Here is a 22672-nt window from a genome sequence, read left to right on the forward strand (position 1 = left end):
TTAATCACTGGGAAGCTGGCCATTTCTTTTAGGTGCCTAGCAACTCCATCTAGATACCAATTAAGCTGACATATGCAGGATGAAGCTCCTTTAGTCCCATCATCCTCAATGGAAATTAATCAGCTTAAATCCAAGTACTTAGGTTTAGCAGTTGAAGACTGAACTGTTTATAAGGTTTGAGCTGATGCTCATTAGCTGCAACCTAGTGTACGGTTATGAGGACTTTAAATCAACTGGGTTCAAGACATATTTCTGTACTAGACTGTTAGCCATGTTTTGAGAGTCATAATCAGGCTTCAGAATATGCTATCGTGGGCAGAATAACTTATTTTTGTTAGATATGCAGCTCATTCAAGAACTCTAGGGGAAGAAAAACAACATCCAGAGCATGTGTATCACATCCAGAACACTAGCATGTTATGTGCATAATTAGCTATATTTGTCCATTTGTTGTGTAGAAATGCCTGCATTCCCCTTGCATTTTGCAAGGTGGAAAACAGACAGTGCTACTAAAAGAGGGGGCACACGTTCCTGTCCATGTGATGTAGCCTGGGACAGTTATTTTCAAACGTTGGCTTACTCAGATGTTTCTCAAAAGAAGCCTCCAACAGTTAAAACCAATGTTCAGAGATTCTAGAAATTGAAGTCCAGAGCATCAGGAGGGCCAAAGGCAGAGAACCACTGGCAATTGAAATAGCTAATTGACTACATGAAGCTAGTGTGTGTAGTGGATAGAGTAGTGGAGTAGAACTCGAGAAACCCAGTTTTCAAACTCTGCATTGCCATGGAAGCTCACAGGTGCTGGTGGCAGCACTGGTAGCTCCAATCTTTAAATATCTCATATCTCTCAAAAACCCTGCTAGGATCGCTACATCATATGTGACTTGACAGCACATAATAAAAATAAAACAATTACTTTGTGACTTAATGAATATAGTTGCACATGGAGAATGAGATATATTCCAAACCAAGGAAGCCTGTCATGTACCTTAGGCATATATATTCCCATTGATGACTTCAGACTAGGACAGTGGTCAGGGAACAGGGGTAAATTATGCCGAATGGGGTAATAATGAAAATCCCGGGGGTAATGAGGACCGTCACGACAGCGCGACCATCCGCACTGCCCCCAGGCATTTTATTTCCGACAATGCTGTGTGCAGGCGGGCATTCTGTCGCGGGAAGAACGAGCCCCAGCAAGGAACTGCACAGGGCACCCGCCTGCCCTCCTTGCCTCCAGAGTGGGGGGGGGGAGGGTGGTGGACCAGGCCAGCCCTGGCTGGGGCTCTCCTTCCTGCCTGTGCCCGCTTGCCCGGTGTGCTGGTGAGGAGACCCCCTTCCTACCCTGCCTCACCTGAGCTCATGGCCGGTGGACCTGCTGGCCCCGTGGTGCCTGTAGCGAGCACACTGAAGCCTCTACCATCTCAGGCCTCCAGGAGTGCTCACTCTTCTCAGGTAGCTGCCACCAGGTATTGCTGTTTCAATACCAATAAATCACTGAATCATGTGTTTCTTCTTAACTTAAACTTGTTTATTGGTTTAACAAAATAAAGTAAGTAAATCACAGGATGTTAATCAAGGTCTCTCACTCACTGACACACACAGACTCTTCCCACACAGACTATTCCCTCACAGGCCCATAGACACACTCATCACCAACTCTCACAAAATCTCTCTCAAAATCCCCTCAAAATCTCCCTTGTCCCTCATCATACACCCCTTTATATATTCCAGCTCCTCCCCCTTCTGCACCACCTTCTGTCCCCTCATTGGCTGATATTCCACTGCCCAGCTGTGACGGACAGGTGAGGGCAGGGCTGAATGCTACAGTGCCCACCTCCCCTCACCAAGGACATGCTTTCCTGGTGGCATGGCAGCTCCAGAGTGACTGCTCAGGTGGCGGAGGCAGGTCCCATGTAAGTGCAGAGGTGGGGGGGGTCGGCGGCAGACAGAGGGGAGGGGTGGTGTTGGGAGGGGGCAGAGTAATGTTGCCATATATTTTTTTTTGGGGGGGAGTATTTGGTAAAAAAGTTCCCTGACCCCTGGACTAGGACAACAACATGGCCTCCACTTGATCCTGTCCCATCAGGAGCAAAGTACAGTGGTGCCCCGCTTTACAATTACCTCATTAAACGATGAAATCGCTTCATGACAATGTTTTTGCAATCGCTATTGCGATTGCAAAACGATGCTTCAAAGGGTGATTTTCGTTTGACGATGATCGGTTCCCTACTTCGGGAATCGATTCTTCGCATTACAAAACAGCGGATTGTCGGGTTTCAAAATGGCTGCCCGCTGTGCAAAATGGCTCCCCGCTGTTTTTAGGACGGATTTTTTGCTTAACAGGGATTGGAAAATGGCCGCCCTATGGAGGATCTTCGCTGAACGCTGAGGTATTTCCCCCATTGAACCAGTTTTCAATGGGTTTTTTTCCTCGCTTGACGACGATTTCGCTCTACAGTGATTTCGCTGGAATGGATTATCCTCGTCAAGCAAGGCACCACTGTAAGTATAACCACTACTGAGATCTAGGATTGGGATTAGCTCCTTCTCCAGGAAATATGTGATATTACATATAGAGGTGAAAGTTATTAAAAGCTATCTGGCGTTCAACCAGGTAATTCTGAGTATCCTGAGAATTTGGCCTATCTCTGATTTGAATCATTAATTAAAAGCTCAAAACCAAATTGCCCAGTTCAGGATACTGATTTGCATTCAGCACGTTTTGTTTTCTCTTTGGTAAATGCAGACTAAATTTTTAAGTCTCAGTATTGAGGTAAGCATTTCTGAATTGGGAAGAGAAAATACTGTAATGTTAATTGAAGTATACAGCTCTCTGATCATCTAAGCCTGATCCTAAGATTATTCCCACAAAATAGCTCTCATTGAGCTTCCTTATTTTATATGCAGCCAGTTCCTTATCAATAAAATGAAAGAAACATATTTGACACATCAGTAGTCTTTATCTTAGGCAAAACAATTTCTCTCACAAAACTATTTACACAGTTCAGTTACGGAATCATTACTACTTTCATCATCACACCAACAGAGAGGGAATGTCCCACAGCATGGCTGCAGCCACGGCTTCCATATAGTATTGTATAGATCAAGTTGGGGTGGGACAGGAGTGAGGGTCTTACGATGCTCTTCCACCGCTCGTTCTATTTGACTGACAATGGTGTTAAAAAGTGGCTCAGATGTTGGAGACAAGGGAGTGGCTTCAGAAGGATCACGTGAGAGGTCAAAAAGCAAGGGAGGGTTGTGGTGAGTTACCCCTTCTCCAGAACAAGGGCACATTCTTTGTCCATAGCAAGCACCAGCACCCTCCGTCGGAAAATCTGGAGTCACATAATGGGCCTTCCAGACAGCACCACCTTAGAAGAAATCAGAAATATAAAACTCACTTTCTAGTAAATGTGACCCATCACATAATAACAGTATTATTCCAAGTCGAAAATGAAAATAGGCTTTGAGCTACTTCTCCATACAGTCTTACAGAGTGCCCTTTAGTAGCTAGCATGGGGGAAGTTTTAGCAGTGGTTCATGCCAGGAAACTTGACACAGTGTGTTGCTAATCAGGAGGGACAATGCCCTTTCCCCAAATCCCATGGACAATACCATACTCGAGGTCTGAGATGAGGTACAGAGGCTGTTGTGTAGTCAGTGGGCTGGGTGGGTGCGTGGGGGAGAGACAGGCTGCCTTACAAGGGAAGCAACATGCCACTGGAGATGTGACCTAACCTGGTTCCAAGGCAGAAGGGTTCCTCTGACTAACAGATGTGGCTCTGAAGTGAAAATGGCTCCTGTGAATTGGTCTTACAAATAAGAACAAGCAACTCTCCTTTGAGCCACGCATTTGGCAGCCTGGCCTGCCAATCCAGTAGTCTCTAGGTTCCTGTCAAGATTGCCTTGTGCTTCAGATTGACAGGAGCAAGCTGTCAGGGGCGAAAAATGGGCAAATGAACCAAACCAAACAAAAATCGCTAAAAAAATTTAATTGATTTCATTCATTTTGGTTGTTGCTTTTGACAAACTGAACCCAACCCAAATGAATCAGCAAACTTTCTAGTTTGTTTTTTTATTCATGCCCATCTCTAATATGAACTGACCAACTTCGAACTGGTTTTCACAGAAAAGAGTGTTGGTGCATGGAAAGCTTGTGTACCTTTGCCCTCTAGTGGAACTGTTGCTGATACTCAGACTGTAGTTGTATAGGCAAAAACCTCAAAAGAATATGAATACCTGGAAAACTGAACAATGTGTAAAATCTTGCTCATTTCATATCAATAAAAAAATGCAAATCTCCTAATTTATCTTGGTTGATTCTTTTTCAGGAGTTGAATTATGATTGGCCCTAATCGATTCCTAGTTCTGATGAATCATAGAGCTGTACCATAGAAAGCACTGCCCCCCTCCAACTTTCTAACCCAACATATGAAGAAAATCTCACTACCCACTACAAATCAAACTTAGATAACACACTTAGAACATCATTAGAAGCACAGCAGATGTCTGACTGTCTTAGCATACCCTGCCTCTGCATTTTACAAATTGTTTTGGTTCCATTTTCTGATTGGTCATTGTGAGATAAACATGGACCTCATCTACAAGTTTGAATGTGCTCTGAAGGTAAGACAATGGTTTTGAGATTCATGCTACTTTCCGAGATTTCACCAAGCTTCTATAGAATAGTTTCAGGCATAGTCTAAGCAAAAAGAAATCTGGTGGTGTTGTTTTTTCAAAACATAGAGGCTGAGAAGTTATTTTCTGCTTTGTAATTCTGCAGTCATTTAATTCAGACAGTTTACAAAAAATACTTTTGACTGAACAGCAGGTATGTTAATATGAAGCAAACCATACTGAATAGTTCAGACTCGAGATGGGCACAAATCAGTACAATGATGGTTCACAATGGCTCATCGGTATCCACAAACCATGATACATGCCAATTTTTTTAAAAAATTTGCAGTTCGTTTGGGCCAATCTCTATGTGAAGGGGGATTTTCTGTGTAGCTCAGCTACAAATCAAAAATGCTAATGATGAAAAAGTTTGATATATCATTTCATTTTGTGAAAACATAGTTCATCAAATGAACCATGAACCGGACTGGTTCGTGGGTGTTTTGGGTTCTTGTTTGGTTTTGTGCCCATCTTTTGTTCAGACCTAAGTAATAATTTTCTGGGAAATTAGGGGATATTGTTTTTGTACTTACTCTCTTTCTGGTACCAGCGCACTGCATGCAAGTATGATCCACAGTAGTGAAACATGAATTTGTGCTCTGAGTGTTGCACTGTTCCTTGCAGTAAAGCTATCTGGTTCTTTCCATCTATTATTCTAAGATTAAGAGATTAAGGCTTTGATTAGAGTAGTATATGCTGATTATAAACAGGTTCTGAACAAAAGCTTGTTTGGAACAACACCTGCTAAGGGAAAAGAGGGAAGAAAGCAGGGGGAGGGTTATCAATTACTAGATTCTGAAAAGTCTTCTTTAGATTACTGTACCTCTTCATTTTAGGGACTAGAACCTTTAGACTGGCAGTATCAATTTCTCAGATTAACTGAACATGTAAGTCTCATGTGTCCATTTGTACGTGTATAGATATTCACTCTGCAGCTGATGTATTCCACAAAAATTGTGTTTTGGAAATGAACATATTGTCATAGAACCCCACTATTAACATAACATAATAAAAGTCAAGCAGCTGGATTTGGTAACTAAAATTGTACACTTCAATTAAGCAATCTTTTCTAGATGCAGGCATTCCAGTACACTTAACAGAGTGCCCACATCTGATATGGTTTTCCTGTTAATGAATGCAATCTCTAAGCACAAAAATTATCAGACATCAATTAAAATCAACACATCTACTGCGTGCACGGCTGCACAAATGGATTTTAGTCCATGCTACACAAAAAGTGAATTGTTAGCCATTTATGGACTCATGATGAATCCCTAACATTTAATGCGTTGATCACAAGTAAGGTTTTTGTGCCCTGCTATTAATGACAAACTCTTTAAGCTTGTATTCTCTTTTAAATCCTTAAAATGAAAATAGGAACTCTTTTTGATTGTCCATTGGAATACAGCTGGATGTTTCTTTTCAGGGTGCAAATATTTTCATCCTTTTTAGGCTACTTATTGCAGAGTGCATAGAGAATTATGTATGGAAAGTAATTATTAAACTGCAAGATGATTATGTGTCAGAAAATGAAAGCAGTGGTTATGAAGTTGCAGGATATATTTTATAATTTTTTGTTTAGCTAAGCTCAAATGTCCCGGCATCTGTTTTGAGAACAGAGTTTCGTACCTGTCCTGTGGCATTGATGCCCCAGCCAAGTGAGCCACTGTGGGATAAATGTCCATAAGACTTGTTGGTTCATCCAGCACAGTGTTGGCAGGGACCATTCCAGGCCATCTGACTATGCCAGGCACACGGATTCCTCCTTCCCAGCCTCCCATGCCCTTTCCACCTGCCATGGAAGAAGCCGTTAAGACAGACTCATTGTTAAAATTTAGAGCAAACATTAAAAGTAAAGCTAAAGGTTCCCCTTGACATTTAGTCCAGTTGCGTCTGACTTTAGGGCGTGGCGCTCATCCCCGTCTCCAAGCCGGAGAGCCAACGTTTGTCCGTAGACTGTTTCTGTGGTCACATGGCCAGCGCGACTAGACACAGAATGCTGTTAGCTTCCCACCATAGTGGTACCTATTTATCTACTTGCATTTTTACATGCTTTTGAACTGCTAGGTTGGCAGAAGCTGGGACAAGTGACGGGAGCAAACATTACAAGTAAATAATTTCAATCCCATACTTCAGTGTTTTTTCATATGTAGATCACCACATTAATGCATTCAAAAGACATGTGACTTCCTTGTTAATTACAGTCCCTTCTTGGTAGAGGAAATCTCCTTTAATAATGGTTTTCTGCAAGTAATTCTAGACTCTGGATAATTATATTATTTCAGTTGATTGCATTCTATATTTTCTTGCTTTAGCATTTTATCCTGTGAATCACTTGCATTTAGCATCATCATCATCACCACCACCACCCTTACCACCACACAGAGTAATAAAGGAATGTCAATGTCTCTACCCTAGTGCCAAGAATTTGAAGCTATGACATGCATGTTAAAGGTACACTAAAGGCGTGTACTGAAGACTAACTTGGGTTTTTAGAAGGCATTGATTTCAGTGAGTTTAAATCTCTCTGTAGATCTTCAGCTAATAAGCAGCATATTTAACTAACATCAGGGAGGAATCTGTATCCAGGTCTCAGATAGGTTTGCCAGATACATGGGTACCAAAAGGAGGGCATAGAAAGCCAAAAAGGAGGACAGAGGAGGATGTATTGGGGGTGGGTGGGCTCCGTGCACACAGTGGTGTGGTGTGTGTGTTGGTTTTGGAATTAGGTATTGGGGAGAATAGCTCTTTGATCATGGGGCAATACCATGACCATTCAACCTACTCTTGAAAGGTCAAGACTGGGAAAGTCACGTTAAAAAACAAAATAATCAGCAACAATCAAACAAAATATAAGAGCTACTAAAACAAAATACACTAAGAAATCACATTAATAAAAGCATAATAAAGTGAAATAAAAGGTTTTAAAAGTTGTGTAACAGATTTAAAACACTTTATAAAACCCAGAAATAAAAGAAATAGAAGGCTTGAGAAATGCAAAGGGTGGAGAAAATGGATTTGGAGAGAGGGAATTTTATACATACACACACAATGCTTACTACACTACATATGGTCTTCTGATGGTGCAAGGGAAGTGCCGGGGTCCCTCCGAGCGGCGCTTGCAGAGGCTTGTCCAGGACCATTTTTGAAGATTGCGCCCTTTCTCCCTGCCTTTGGTAAGACTCTGAATGGAAAAAGGCTTTCTTTTTTTCCCCTTTTTCTGTTTGGAGGCTTGCTGAAGGCAGGGGAAAGGGGCACAATCTTCAAAAATGGTGCTGGGCTAGCCTCTGCAAGTACATTTATCATGCAAAAAAACGCCACAGGAAGAATCATCTTGCGAGGCACCAAAAACCTCTCTGGACCCATTCTTCTAGTGAGTTTTCATCTGTCAAGGCAATCGTCTTGCGAGGCACCACTGTATAGATAGATAGATAGATAGATAGATAGATAGATAGATAGATAGATAGATAGATAGATAGATAGATAGATAGATAGATAGATAGATAGATAGATAGATAGATAGATAGATAGATAGATAGATAGATAGATAGATACACACAGACACACACACACACAGAGCCATTTTCTCCACCCTTTGCAATTTCTCAAGCTTAGAGAAATCTGCTTGTGTGTGTGTGTGTGTGTGTGTGTGTGTGTGAGTGAGTGAGTGAGTGAGTGAGTGAGTGAGTGAGTGAGTGAGAGAGAGAGAGAGAGAGAGAGAGAGAGAGAGAACTCTGCACATGCTTCTGGCTCCTGGACCTGGAAACATACTCTGCACATGCCCCAGAGGCAGGGGTGTGTGGAGTTGGGGCAGAAGGGGGGGGAGAAAGGGGCCTCCTCTTTCCTGGCTTTAGAAGGAAGGAGGGACTGGACCAGCCCCTATTTCCTTGGCTCTGAACTGCCACCCCCCCAGAACTCCAGACCAGCCTTCCCTCCTGCTTGCATCAGTTCCTTTTTTCATGGTTTTGAATCATTCTCTCTCTCTTTCTCATACACCCTCCTCCCTCAATTTTCTACATATAGTTAAACAAGTTTGATGAAACCACCCGGTTCCTCTCTCGCACCTTTCTTCCTGCCTTAATTGGAGCCTTCTCTCTCTCTAATTGCAGCTTTCCCTCCTCTTGCTTGCAGTCACCTCCAGCGGAAGCAGTCATTCACAAGCTGGTTTGACTGCCTGGGGCTTTTCTACAGCTGTAACCTTATGCGGCCTTATCTCTGATCTCTAAAAGAACAGAGGATTTACAAGTGCAGCAACCAAGGAAAGAGGGAGAGGTGGCTTACAGTTTGAGGTTTGGCTGCAGGGGGTGGGGATACAAAAGCCAGACATTTTAAACGTTTTTTTTTTACTTCGTCTTCCGGATGGAGGATATTAGCCTGAAAAGGAGGACATGTCCTCCTTTTGCTGGATGTTTGGCAACCCTACACATAGGTGGACCCAGACTCACCTGTATCCCGCATTGTGGCTGGAGTGGTGACCTGACCTCCCCCATTCTCAGTGGCCACATGGCAGGCTGTGAGGGAGCCTGGGAGAATGACGGCAGCATTAAGGGTCATGTTGGCAGCCAGGGATTGGTTGGCGTGACCAGGGGCTGGGCCAACCACACACACCCGGATAAAAAGGGGTGCTCCTGGGCCAGGGTTGTGGAGGCCTCATCAGCATTAAGTGTTATTAAGAATGGTTTAAATTAGATGAGTGGTTTACTATTGCAACTCAATTTGTATCCATGTGACAGGTTTGCTGGTGGCTTGGGAGCATTGAGGATGGAACTGGGAAATGATAAGAGGGCAGGTGGGGTCCTCCCTGCTGCTTTCACTGAACCCCCTCTCTTGGGGGCGTGGCTAGGGGCAAGGAACAGGGCTGCCCTGGCTTTGGCCTTGCCCTCGCGTGGCAGGAAGCCACGGAGTGGCACATGCCTGCATGGTTTCTAAGGAACTTGTCATCCTGGATCATTTCCCATAGGGCTCTGGGAAATGGCAGCTACATTGGTGACGCACTGTGGCCTTCCAATGGAACTGGATCTGACACCAATGCTTAGCCAGGGGAACTGTGGCTGGAATTTAATTAATACATTTGTGGCGTTCTACTTCCAGTTTAAAGTGTGCAGTGTGTTTATTGTCTGGGGAGGTATCAGCCCGGCTTAGTCATAGCCTCATAAAGTAATTTCTGAAGAGCATCTTTAGGCAATTACATGTGGGCCAGAGGCATGAAAGGGAAAACATTCAAGGTACATCTGCTGCTTTCCTCTGCAAGGCCTCAGACCTCTCTGAAAAAGTGACAGAGAGAAAGACAAAATGCTGTTGCAGGGGAAGTCAGAGTAAGGAGAAGATATGGCTGAACGAACCCTAGGATGGAGGGTGAAAGACCAGTGTAAAAGGAGAAGAACAGGAAGAAAAGGGAGAGAAGATAAAGAGCAGAGGGAAAGATCAAGAGCACTAGAGCGATGACGGAACTTGAGTTGAAAGAAGAGCACTTGAGGACGGGTGTGGGCACTATGCTCTGAGGGACAGAAAGAACACCGAGAAGGGAGAGTGAAGGCAGATGAAAATCATACAGGTCACTGGGCAGTCTGTGGGTGAAGGAAGAGAAAGAACACGAGGAAGAGGCTCAGTGGTTTCTAACCTGTGCAAACCTGGGTACTTCTAGTTTGAATGCACATTTGTACTCATTTTGCAGGGAAAAATACTGTTAAGAAAAGAAGCATACAATGTTGTGTGGAAACCATTGAAGATTACCCCTTTGTGTTAATACAAAAGAAATAGAGAAAAGAAAGAAAAGAAAAAGAAAGAAGAGTCTCTTTTTTGTTTTCTTCTTTCATTGGATCCCAATAAAGAGCCAGCCCAGCTGAGACTAAAACATCTTGTAAACATCTCGCAGTAATCTAAGTCAGAGGTTACCAGTGAAAGGATAATAATTGAACCAAGTCTAATTTTACCTTTGTATATTCCATTCCAGCCACCAAGTTGAGTCTCCCCTGCTCTAGCCTCCAAAAATCCTCCATTGTCAGATGCAAAGTATGTAAAAGTGTTGTTCCTCAGACCTTCCTCATCAATGGCAGCAAGAATTTTTCCTATGCAATTAGAAAATGTACAAGAGTCAAAGACCAAAAGAACTTGCACTTGTGGAATTCATTTGCATTTCTGATTATGCAGAAAGAATGTATCTGCCATTCCCAGATGTTAGAATATCACTGTTAGATCTTGGACACAACTCTTATTTGCCCTGTCTTTACCAGCTTATCAGAATACCCAAATACCTTTGAGTGCCTGACTGAAAAAATAATCTTCTATGCACAAAAACTTGTAGAAGCATTCGAAGAACAGATGTCATGAACTTTCAGATTAGTGAAACTATATTCGTAAATATTTATAAATCAGGCACTAAAGTCAATACTACTTTCAAGTGGAACAAAGTGAAGAAGTTCTACATTTTGAAAGAGACTTAAAAAGGGATCCCAGGGAAAAACACTTTTCTCCTAAGACAAATGTAATAATTTGCCTAATAATTTACTTACCCACCATCCCATCCATCTCCTCTATATTGTCTCCATACAAGCTGTGTTTGCTTTTCCCCTGAAACTCTTTCGTAGTATAACATGGTGTGTGGACATGTAGGAAGGAAACAAAGAGGAGAAATGATCCTTGCTTGTTTCTGGAAATAAATAAACAAATGAAAGCTTTGGCCATTTCTCCCCACATTTCTTTACAGTAAGATTTATAAGTAGCCAGAGATCTGAACCTGGCGATTTTAAGTAGAGACTTTACACTTGAATTTTTTTTCACAGTAATTCTTACTATATTCAGCATGAGAAGCATCACCCTCCCCACTGAAATTCGGCTGGCACCCTCGCTGGGCATTTTCAAAAGCCAGCTGAAAAGTTGGCTATTCAAGCAGGCCTTCCCTTCAGTCAATTGAGTCATTCTTATTTTTCTTCTTTTATTCTTGCCATCTTGGGACTCTTTGCTTTAAATTAACTGTTAAAATCGTAAATTTATATTACATTTTATATCATTTTGTTTTTAATGTAAAACTGTATATTTTAAATTGTTTTTATCTTCTAAATTGTGAGCTGCCCAGAGTAGACTATGTCTAGATGGGCGGCATATAAATAAATAAATAAATAAATAAATAAATAAATAAATAAATAAATAAATAAATAAATAAATAAATAAATAAATAAATAAATAAATAAATAAATCACCCAAAAGGTATAAAATAAGTCCTTTGGTTTCTAAGTTTCTTCCTCTAACGTTTCTCACTGTGCACAACCCTTTGTTGAAGTTAATGGTAACTCTTGCGTTCTACATTAATGCTCCTCATCCTGAATTGCAAGTTCTAGGGATTTTTTTCTTCCACTGTTTCTTCATAGGTTTTTAAATGTCAGTGAATGTGATACTAAGGATCAGATCATGTGCACATACTGTACATACGTGTAATATGCATGCATGTGTTGTAATGGCACATGTTCTGTGTGCACAGGTTGCTCATAAACCACTGTACTAGCTCCCTCCCAAACCTCCCTGCATACATCCTTGAGGGTAAGCTTCAAAATGACCTGAAGGAAGATTCAAAATCAGATAATTCATCTCAAGTCTGAAAAGGCTACACATGACTGAGTATAATAATTCAATTTGTTACCGTTTGATAAATGAGACAGCCTCTTTCACTATCCTGGAGGCAGCATTTTCTAGATTTATTGGTTGTTCGGTAATGGTATGATCTCTCAACACGATACAGTTCCAATAGCGTGAAAATCCATAATCGGCAAACCATGTGATAAAATATAGGATCCCACACAGAGAAACAAAGACTATAGTCTTCCATTTAACAGTGAACAGGCCAGTTGACTTTCCCAGTAGAAGAGTGAACACCAAAAGAACAACCATCTCTGTGTAAAACCAATAGGTAGCTCGCAATTTTACATTTATCTCTGGATCCTTGTCACGCTGACATTCATTCACAAGTGTAAAAGGGGTGCCATAGAAGTAATCAAAGCCATGGTTTAAAGGATGGTGACAGTGATCTTCACGGGTTTCACAGTTCATTCCCAAATGCCATTTTCCTAGAGAGATAAACATTGATTGTTGAAGACATCATTACCAAAGAGCAATTCTGAAAGAGGTAGCTGGTTCGTCAGTTTCATCAGGTAAAATAAAAAAAGCAAAACAAACAAACAAACAAAGAGAACAAAACCTCTTGTGGCAACTTCAAGACTAACAGATTTATCCCACGTGAGTTTCAAGGGATTACAACCCTCTACATCAGAAACAATGAGTACAACAATCAGGGCCACAGGTTTTTTTTTGCACATAGTACATGACTGTCAAGATGAGAACCAAATGAAATAGGATACAGACATAGCGCTATTTCAAAGTGACAATAGCATTCGTAACATGGGCAATGTTTTCAGAAACCAACTTAAGACCTGGTTGTTCAGACAGGTCTTCCCTCCAGGCACTACTTAACTTCTCTTTTCATCCCATCTTGAACTATTGTTGTTTTGTATATTGTTGTAAAACTGTTAATATATATTTTAATTTTTTAAAATCTTATATGCTGTGAGCCGCCCAGAGTAGACTGTGTCTAGATGGGCGGCATATAAATGCAATAAATAAAATAATAAAAATAATGTAATGAACTTCCAAAGTGTTGACTACACAAAGGAGTAGAATACGTAGTGCAAATAATTTTTGAGAGCTGGTGTGAACTAGGAGGTGTCAGTTCATAACAGAACCATGTAATTTGTATATTGGTTAGTACACAATGGTTAGACAGTTGTCTCTGAAGGATTCATTAAGTTACTTTTGCACAGGGGGCATGGGGTAATTCCCCCTCCCGGTCCAAATTCCTCTCAAATATTTTGCTACTAATGCACAAGACTGGACTTTTCAATGTCTTTCAAAAGAGAAGTCTCAGGCTTTGGGGTACAAAAGTGTGTATGGCCCACTACAGAATAGAATTGGGTGGATTTGACCCCCAGATCTCTGAAACCTTTTACCCTGCTCCAGATATATACTGAAATCGATGAATATCAATTCAGCTGTCTTCCTCCCAAATCACCATTTTCTATAATAGCCAAATATGATGTTAGTAATAGTATCCTGAGGCACTGAATGGTCTGACACTGGCTTTTCTGTGTGGCCATTTTGGAAGTCAAAGTTGTATTCATTTATTATCTTGAATAAATATTGTCCTGTGTGTCCTACGGTGAACGCAGAAAATGGTATCAGATGACATCATACCTTAGAAGATGAACAAGTAAATGAAGATGTCATTGTGGACAAAGGGATACTGTTGACATCTAAATTTGTAGCAGAACGTTCTCCCTGTCTCCGCATCCATGTTGTGTGGCTTGTTATGTGTCAGTACAGTAGTTGCTTAAGGCACTGACCAATAAGTTGATGTAGGCCTACCACTGAAAGCCATAATACCTTCATTTTTGTTTATGTTTTCATCACACACCATAAAAAGAGTGTTTTTTCACCTCACAGATCCTGATATCCCATTAGATATGTGTAATAGTTACATGAATATATTTAGATATACAAAAGTCTGAGGTATCTGTGTTTCCTCCCAGTATACATTATAAGTATTATTTATTTAATGGAAACTTGACATGTCTCTGCCCCCTTCCTCTGAGTTACTTTAAACTAACAGAAAGTTTATAGGCTTTTCTGTTTGAAAATTTCCTATTAACATTTTAACTTAATGCAATGGAAAAACTGAAGACTAAATTGCATTTTTACAAAAGCACCTCAGAAATACTTCAGGCCTTTTGACTGGAAAAGTAGAAGCCTGCATTGCTAACTGCTTGCTTTTTTGTTTGTTCCTTTGTTATCAGATTTATTAAATGTTTATATTTATTAAAACTTATTGATTTAACCATGTCCAAACCACTGTCAGAAGATAAACAGAACAGGCAGTTAATACAAAATTTTAAGGAAAACATTGCCTTCTTGTCCTGTTGACTAGAAGCTAGCTGTGAAGGAATAACATGAGCAGCAAAAAGAGACTCACTCTTGCTTTCACTTGCAGTTTTTCTGTTGGTAACCATAAACAGCAACAGCTACGCCTTAAGCTTTTCTGCCCCCTGATGAAGGAAGCAATCTCCCCCCATGGCGATACATCATAATGCAAAGTGTGTGGTTTCTCCTGATTGTCTACCCCAGCTGCCAAAATACAAAAAAGCTGTTTATGGTGTGAAAAGCATCCACTGTTTGCTGCAGCTCTCACAGGACTGCCAAATTAAAAAAAAATGCCTAGCTCGCTGGGGGGGGGGGCTCTAAGCAAGAGCACTTACAAAAGGGTGACCAGCAGAACTGATTTTTCCAGGTCACCCCTTCACACTGTCTGACTCCAAATAGCAAGTGACAAGGGTCTTTTGGGGGGCAGAGAAAGTGATGAACTCAACACTCTTGACAATATATTATTTGAGAAAATTGCCTCAGTCTACCTAATGGTGGCAGAAGAAGCCAGTCCTGAAAAGCAGCCCTTAACAACATAACAGAGAAGAATATTTGTTGCCTTGCCAGGATGGTTTGGAGGTCTTGTAGCACCTCTTCTAGCTTGGGGAAAAAAGTTATTTATTTCTATGTGCATGCATGTGTACAACTGAATCAAATTCATTTCATGTTCTAGTCAACATGAGCTCACCAGTCTGTAGTTGAACATAGAACCCAACTCTGATTGTTACAGCATCACATATTTCTGAGGGTGCGTAGCAACAGAGCTTCAGGAATATTATTATTTTGTGTATCATTGTGGTACTGTCTTATACAACCAGAAATACGGGTGGTTGAGCCTGGAAGCTTAAGGGCTGTAACAGCGGGAACATGAAGCAGAGCCTGAGGTATTTCATGGTACTTGAAAGAGAGATCTTAAACCACTTCCATCTTAGTACAGATGTCCTGCCATCTGCCCCAAATGTTCTCAATAGATTTCTTTGACCTTCATCAATGTCTGAATCTCAGTCACCTTCCTCAATAAAGAAGAAGACAGGCAGACAGCTAAGTACTTTTAGGCAGAGCCTTTATTGGGTCGTTGCCACTGCTCAGTCTGGAATTTTCTGATGGATTCAGACAACAACACCTTCCAGTGGTCATTCTTTGCAGCCCTAATTTCTTTACCTTTTTTCCTTTCCACAGAAAATGCATTAAGATGGAAAAGATAGCCTTAAAAATGTTTTTAATATATATGTACATAAATGAAATCATCTCTCTGCAAGCAGTCTGAGACTGTCTTGGAAAAGAGTGTAGTTTCAGGTGTAGAATCATGAGGAATGAATGGGTCCTATATTTAAAAAAAACCTTGCCCCCTTGATTGTGGCAGCTCACTGTGTCATTCAACTGCTTCGGCTGCAGTCCTTAAGAAGGAGCTGAATTCCTGCAGGTCAAACACTTTTTTTCTACAATATCCAACTTTGAGATTCGTGCGTTATCAACGGAAAAAATAATGTTGTACCTATTAGGCCAGTGATGTAGCCTTGCTTTTGTAAGAGCTTCGCAAATGTTGTCTCATTTGGGGGGAGCCCTCCTGAGGCACCAGTCCGAATGATGACCCGAGGCAGAGTTCTGGATGCCATGCCTGAGATGTCAAAGAGATGAAAAAAATTAGCAATCCCTCTACGTTTCCCATCAGGTGATGGAAAAGGGTAGGTAAAAGCAGCTGTGAATAGAGGAGACCTATCTTGCAGTGACTCATTGTAGCTGATACCATCAGGTCTTTCTGTTTGCCTGAGAACACTGTGGGCTGGGTCTAAACCAGAGTTCACAATCTCCAGAGGTTCAGAGTCACATACACACTTATCCCTGGACCTGCAAAGGCCACATGTTTGCTAGTTCCCACAACCCATGGATTGCTTCTGATATCAAAAAACCCTCTTGAACCTTTCTAATATGTGTTGGATTGTTTAGGCTGGTGTGAAATATTGAAATATTTCATTTGGGCCTACAAGCTATGCATTGCTCCTCTTTGGACTATGGTGATCCCCTCACAGCCTCTAGAATACAAATGGAGCCCATCATGCCGCCCAGTTGCTGTTCAGAGATGGATGCTCCCATTGTTTCCTCAGCATAATCACAGCCTGATTCTTTGTCTAGTCTCCTTACACACTGAAAGATATCCTAGGTGTCAGTGATACTTGATGCTGACCTGGCATGCACAAGATACTTGTCATTTTAGGGCCTGAACACTGGCACAAGTATAGCTCAGAAGAGAAGGTCTTCACGTATGTGCTACTCCAAAGGTCTGCACCAGATGTAGGCAACAAATGCCCTTGTCGGTTATGCGCATCCTCCCAGGTTGTCCTTCCTTCTCACATGCCCACTGACACTGACAACAAAAGATGTAGCCAAAATTCAGTGCAGAGTTCACATAAAAAGCCACCCTCCCACATCTTTTTCTTATCTTTCAGAGTAGAAGATGACATTCTGTTCTGCAAGTCCCTGTGTTGAAGAAGATTACTTTGGCATCCAATTATACCACAGAGAATCACTTCAGTTACATCAAAAATCATTACCAACATCGGCAGCCCATGTTAAGTCATGGCAGCCTCAGCAAGTCAGCCCATGTTTGTGGGGAGAGTGGGGATCAATGCAGCCCCCTGACCCTCCAGAATGTGCCTGTCTTTGGTCTACACCAGTATGGATGATGGCTGTGGCCAGCACTTGTCTCCAGTGCCCTGCTGGTGGAAGAGTCTGTACATGTGTGCTAATCAGCCATTCAAGAGACTGCCAACCTGAGCGGATGGGGTATCGGCCAGTCAGAAAAGCTGCTCTGCTTGGGGTACACAGTGAGGCCGCAGAAATGTGCTGAGTCAGCCTGACACCTTCCTTGGCTAGCTGGTCAATATTAGGGGTCCTAGGATGAAAAAACAACAACAAATCATTCATTAGTATAATTAAATAAGATCTTCAAAAGATAACAAACATCTTCTGTTACCAGCAGATTTAAAGAGAGAGAGAGAGAGCAATTAGATCGAAGTGTGACTTTTCTTTGTTAATTGTTCTGTCTTAGGAATTGTAGAGCTAACAAAGACAAATATTATAAAAGACAAATACAGTATTATATTAATATGTGACAATTAACAATGAAAAAGTCTCACGGTATCTTAAAGACTAATACATTTTACCGAATGTGAGATTTACAGACTTTGATCTACATCTACAGACACATCTGGACAATTATGGTATAAAAATGGACTCCAAGACATTCTTACTAGCCCTCATGAGAAATAGGAGAAGAAACTGAATGGTCCTTAGATGCATCTGAAGAAACAGGCCGATGTTAAGAAAGGTTATTTATTTATTTATTTATTTATTTATTTATTTATTTATTTATTTATTTATTTATTTATTGGACTTATATACCGCCCCATAGCGCTACAAGCACTCTCCGGGCGGTTTACAATTTTTTAATTATACAGGCTACACATTGCCCCCCCCCAGCAAAAGTTGCTAATCTTTCATATACCACAAAACAGTTTGCTGTGTCTTTGCAGATGGCTAATATGGCTAACTCCTGGAATCCAAAGAGGACCATTCTTCAAAAAATGTGATTATTGTCACTAGAAAGGATGCCTTCATCACCAACCAAACAGCTGTGGCAAATGTTAGAACCAATCAAACCACAAGCGAAAACTTGCCCACAACTGAGTTCTGGGGAGATATTTTTTTCCCCTGTGCATGTTGAGTGGCAGGCATCCTCTGACCACTGTAAGGTAAGGAGAATTACAAAGCAAGGGGAGTCGGCAGAAAAGGTTTGGTAGCTTGGCCAGGATCTCTACTTGTAGATGAAAGGTAAAAACGTTTCTCCACCTGGTCCAGTTGTAGGCTCTACTCTCAAAGAACTAATAGAGCCAGACAAGAGGGAAGGGCCTGAGTGACAGCAAAGCTAGATGGTAACCTAGCCAGTCTGCTGCTTGGTTGCACTGCAGAAATCTTTCTGTGCAATGTTCTTAACTCCTCCCTCCAACCCTGCTAAGTATGATCCGATCATGGGCTGCCACAAATATGTATGGTATTTGTATTGCAGACTCCTCAGGGCTTTTTATGAAGCTGAATGAAATTGTTTTACTGGATTTTTGTACCACTTTTTCTTCCCTTCAAAGAGGCCTTTAGTTTCAATTCTTTTCTTCTTCCATTAGACATCTTTGAATATTTCCCACTAGGAAAGGGTGAGAACATAATTTTAGCTGATTTTTATCACATTTTAACCACATTTGAGAAATTTAGATATGAGGGAAAAGTGAAACTCAGAGATTTGACCATTTGTGCTCCCTGTAGGTATGTTTCATTATTCTCTTTTAGAACTGAGGGCAAGCACTGATCTGTTTTAGAGTTATACGTACCTGACCGTGTCATTGCCAAAGCATCCCAGATCACCATATCCAAGATCGTCTGCCATGATTAGCAGAATGTTTGGTCTTGATACATTCCCTCCATTTGTTGGAAGAAATAAGGAGGTAACTAGCAAAACAGCTAAACTGCATCTAGATGAAAAGACCAAAACCATCTGCATTATACCTTTCTCACACTCAGAGTAATTATCTAGCTCAGATTTGAAATGACTGGGCAAAGCATCTTAAAAGCAGCATCCCAAGAGCCATCAGAACTAACATTCCCATTGTAAAGATTTGGGACCTATCAGAAAAAGTGGAAAAGTAGCTTTTGAGCTATTTGAATTCTTCCTTGTTTCCAAGGAAGCCATATTGAACATTATAGAAAAAAGAACTCCCAGAAATCAGTGGGAGATTTTTCTCTGTGGCTGTCTGATATGTTTGTCTATTGAATGGACATGTATAATTTTTTTCCAAAAGTACCAATGGCTGTAAACATGAGCTCCTTTCTGAAGACTTCCAATCTTTCTTTGGAACTCACCAGCACCACCATTTTATGTACTCAGAAAAGAAGATTGGCATTTTCATTTCATTAACCAGTTTCTCTTTCTCAGCTGTAAGTTGATCTTCTGTTTCATGACACTGAGTGGTAAGGAGGTTGATGTGTGGTAAAATGATCCACTTTCTGGCCTCATGATACTCTCAAAGCAACAACTACTTTTCTCATACCTGCTTTTAGTCAGCAGAGAGTGGATGATGTATCATAGAAGCTATCAATCTACATACACACATAGTCTAGAATCACAGAATAATTGAGTTGGAAGGGACCTATAGAATCCGATCCCCCTTCTCAATGCAGGAATCCAAATCAAAGTAGATTTGACAGACAGGTCCAATTTTCTTTTGAATGCCTCCAGTGTTGGCACACTTGCCACCTCCCCCTGAGGTAATCATTCAATTGCCGTACTACTCTAACAGTTAAGAATTTTTTTCCTGATATTCAACTTAAATCTGGCTTCCTGTAGCTTGAGCCCATTGTCCTGCACTCTGGGATGATCAAAAACCCCTCCTCTATATGACTATCTTTCAAGTATTTGAAAAATGCTATCATATCGCTCTTCAGTCTTCTTTTCTCAAGGCTAAACATGCCCAGTTCTTTCAGTGTTTCCTCATAGAGCTTGGATTCCAGCCCCTGATCATCCTTGTTGCCCTCTTCTGAACAGTTTGTTGGCATCCTTCTTAAAGTGTGGTGTCCAGAATAGGACACAGTACTCTAGATGAGACTAACCAATGCTGAATAGAGGAGAACTAATACCTTATGGAATTTGGAGACTGCACTTCTATTAACACATCCTAAAATAGCATTAGCCTTTTTGCAGCTACGTACATTGAACTGTTAGCTCATATTCAGCTTTTGATCTATAACAATTCCAAGATCTGAGCAAAGTAATCTAAGGCCACTGCAACTCGTTCTTTGATTCCTAAGCAGTTTCACCCATAAATTCAGGAGCATTTATGAATGTAGAATCCAAGCTGTATAGCCAGTCTCTCCCTCTTTCTCTCAAAGAAATCTTAAGCAGCTTTTATAGCACTAGTATGTGGAAAAACAGACCACTCAGGCTTGAACAAGCTCACTGCATACTTTATAGTGAACTTTTACCTTTACAAACTGACTTGATGGCACGCAATTGTTATTATTTTACCTTTACCAAAGAAAGACTGGCAATCAGCTGAGACAGATATTATTTTTAATGCTTCTGAGATTTTCCTGTTCTGTCTATACATTCATGAGGTGAATTCTTCTAGAGGGCCACCATTAGCAATTGAGAATGTAACAGAGAAGAGGTTGCTATTTAAAGAATGCCTAATGTTTGTCTTTAAAAATAAATGTCACAAATAAATGCACATTGAAAGCATTCTTTTTACCTGGAAATCCGGTTCTTCAGTTTATTGAGCATCATTGGCCACTTTGGACAACCAGCTGTAAGGAAACAGTACAGCTAGTACAGTTTTTGCTCCGTTGTTAACTGTTCTTTATTTTCTCCACTCCTGCTTCTTTAAATTGACACGTACATGGAGGGCGTGGTGATAGTTTGTCTGTTAAAAATTGTCAGGCGCTCCGAACAGCAGTGTATGAAGTCCTTCCTCAGAAAGAACAATTTTATTTATCATTTGCCTCTTTAACCAATTCTCTTGCCTTTTATGCAGTCACTTGAAGAACTGGTTTGATTCAAGTGATGTGCTACATTAAATGTGTAGAATTTAGTCTCTATTATAGTCTAGAATAAGCAAGCACAGCCATGATCTGAATCAGGCCCAGCATGCAGAGATTTAACCTTTCCCCTAAATCTCGCTTTATTTTATTCCTTTACACATACAGTACATACACTTTGAGAGCCAGTGTGATATAGTGCATGGAGAGCGGTGATCTAGGACTCAGGAGACCTGGATTCTAATTCTTTATCAGGCATGAAAGCTCCCTGAAGTGTGTGTGGGTGTGTGTGTGGCAATGGTAAAACCTTAGATTTAGATTAGGCATCCTTCAGTTTCGAGAGACTATGGTAACGTGCTCTGAATAGAGGAATTGGAACAACGTCTAGTGTGGCTGAAAAGGCCAATTCAAGAGTGACAGTCCCTTCCACACTGAAGACAAATACGATCTGTCCCCTGTCCAGCTCCCTGATTTTGCTGCTTTTGGGACTTCCTCTTTGCCTCAGCCTGCTGGAAAAGTGTCTCTTCAAAATGGGAGAGGCTGTGATGCACTGCCTGCCTCCAGGCTGAACACTCATATGTCAAAGTTTCCCATCTGTCGAGGTGGCAATGGTAAAACCACTCCTTAAATATCTCGAGTATCTTGAAACCCTGTTAGGATTGTTGCATGTCAAGCAGGACTATCCTTTTCAGATTCTATGATTAGATTTTCAAATGCAGTAAGTGGGCAATCTATTTGAACTTTAATGAGGAGGATATCTTATGGAATGAACAGGCTGGTTTTAGGAAGAACCGCTCCACTTTTGACCACTGTAGAGTACTGAATCACCTTGCAGAGAAGTATATGGACTGTCATGGGAATGGCTTGTTTGCAGCTTTTATAGAGTCTGCCTTCGACTCAATACCCAGAGGAAAATTATGGGAAAAACTCTACTCTTCCTTGATTGATAAGAGGCTATTATATCTTAAATCAGAAGCCTCTACCAACAGACCACAATTAGGGTAAGATGTGGAGTCGATGGGAATCTATCAAACCCCATCCAGGTAGAGAGAGGAGTTCGCCAAGGTTTTATACTGGCATCCACATTATTTAATTTGTACCTAAATGACCTCCCTAAAAGCTGCACAGCACCTGAATTTCACCCCTGAAATTAGCTGAAATCAATGTGCCCTTACTACTATACGCAGATGACACAGTTATCATGTCACTATCGGAAGCTGATCTTAAACGAGTTCTACGTGTATTTATGAGTTACTGCAGGAACAACTTATTAACAATTAACTTTGAGAAAACCAAAATAATGGTTTTCTCTAGGCATAGTAAAGTTAAAGAATGGGTTATTGAGAGCCAGCATATAGAGCAAGTTAAATACTTGAGAATTGTCTTCTCACGTACCCTCTCCTGGTCTCACCATAGACAAGCTGCAGTGCAGGTGGCTAATAACACA

General features: G+C 41.1%; 1 protein-coding gene across 2 annotated transcripts; it reads right to left on the reverse strand.

The window, feature by feature from the left end:
• Positions 1-2216: 2216 nt before the first annotated feature.
• On the reverse strand, positions 2217-21075 carry LOC110075593 (arylsulfatase H). 2 transcript variants are annotated; one of them, XM_020786995.3, is made up of 10 exons: positions 20940-21075; positions 19026-19166; positions 17415-17536; positions 16139-16261; positions 12317-12740; positions 11193-11329; positions 10614-10748; positions 6310-6472; positions 5214-5335; positions 2217-3374 (listed from the first exon to the last, which is right to left on the reverse strand). In XM_020786995.3, exons 1-10 carry the CDS (start codon positions 20972-20974, stop codon positions 2995-2997), a joined length of 1782 nt encoding a protein of 593 aa, XP_020642654.3. In that variant the 5' UTR covers positions 20975-21075; the 3' UTR covers positions 2217-2994. The 2 variants fall into 2 exon arrangements, with proteins under 2 accessions (XP_020642654.3, XP_072850503.2); XM_072994402.2 differs by lacking the exons at positions 17415-17536; positions 19026-19166; positions 20940-21075 and adding an exon at positions 16829-17405.
• Positions 21076-22672: the final 1597 nt, after the last annotated feature.

Source organism: Pogona vitticeps, chromosome 3, assembly GCF_051106095.1.
Source record: "Pogona vitticeps strain Pit_001003342236 chromosome 3, PviZW2.1, whole genome shotgun sequence".
Classification (NCBI taxonomy): Eukaryota; Metazoa; Chordata; class Lepidosauria; order Squamata; family Agamidae; genus Pogona; species Pogona vitticeps.

What these genes read in the sequence shown, in the direction of transcription:
- LOC110075593 (XM_020786995.3), bottom strand. Translation starts at nt 20,974, where the DNA reads ATGATGCTCAATAAACTGAAGAACCGGATTTCCAG. An exon ending in CTGAAGAACCGGATTTCCAG is followed by an intron (nt 19,167 to 20,939) that starts GTAAAAAGAATG and finishes CTTTTCATCTAG; the next exon opens with ATGCAGTTTAGCTGTTTTGC. An exon ending in CTACATCACTGGCCTAATAG is followed by an intron (nt 12,741 to 16,138) that starts GTACAACATTAT and finishes TTATCTCTCTAG; the next exon opens with GAAAATGGCATTTGGGAATG.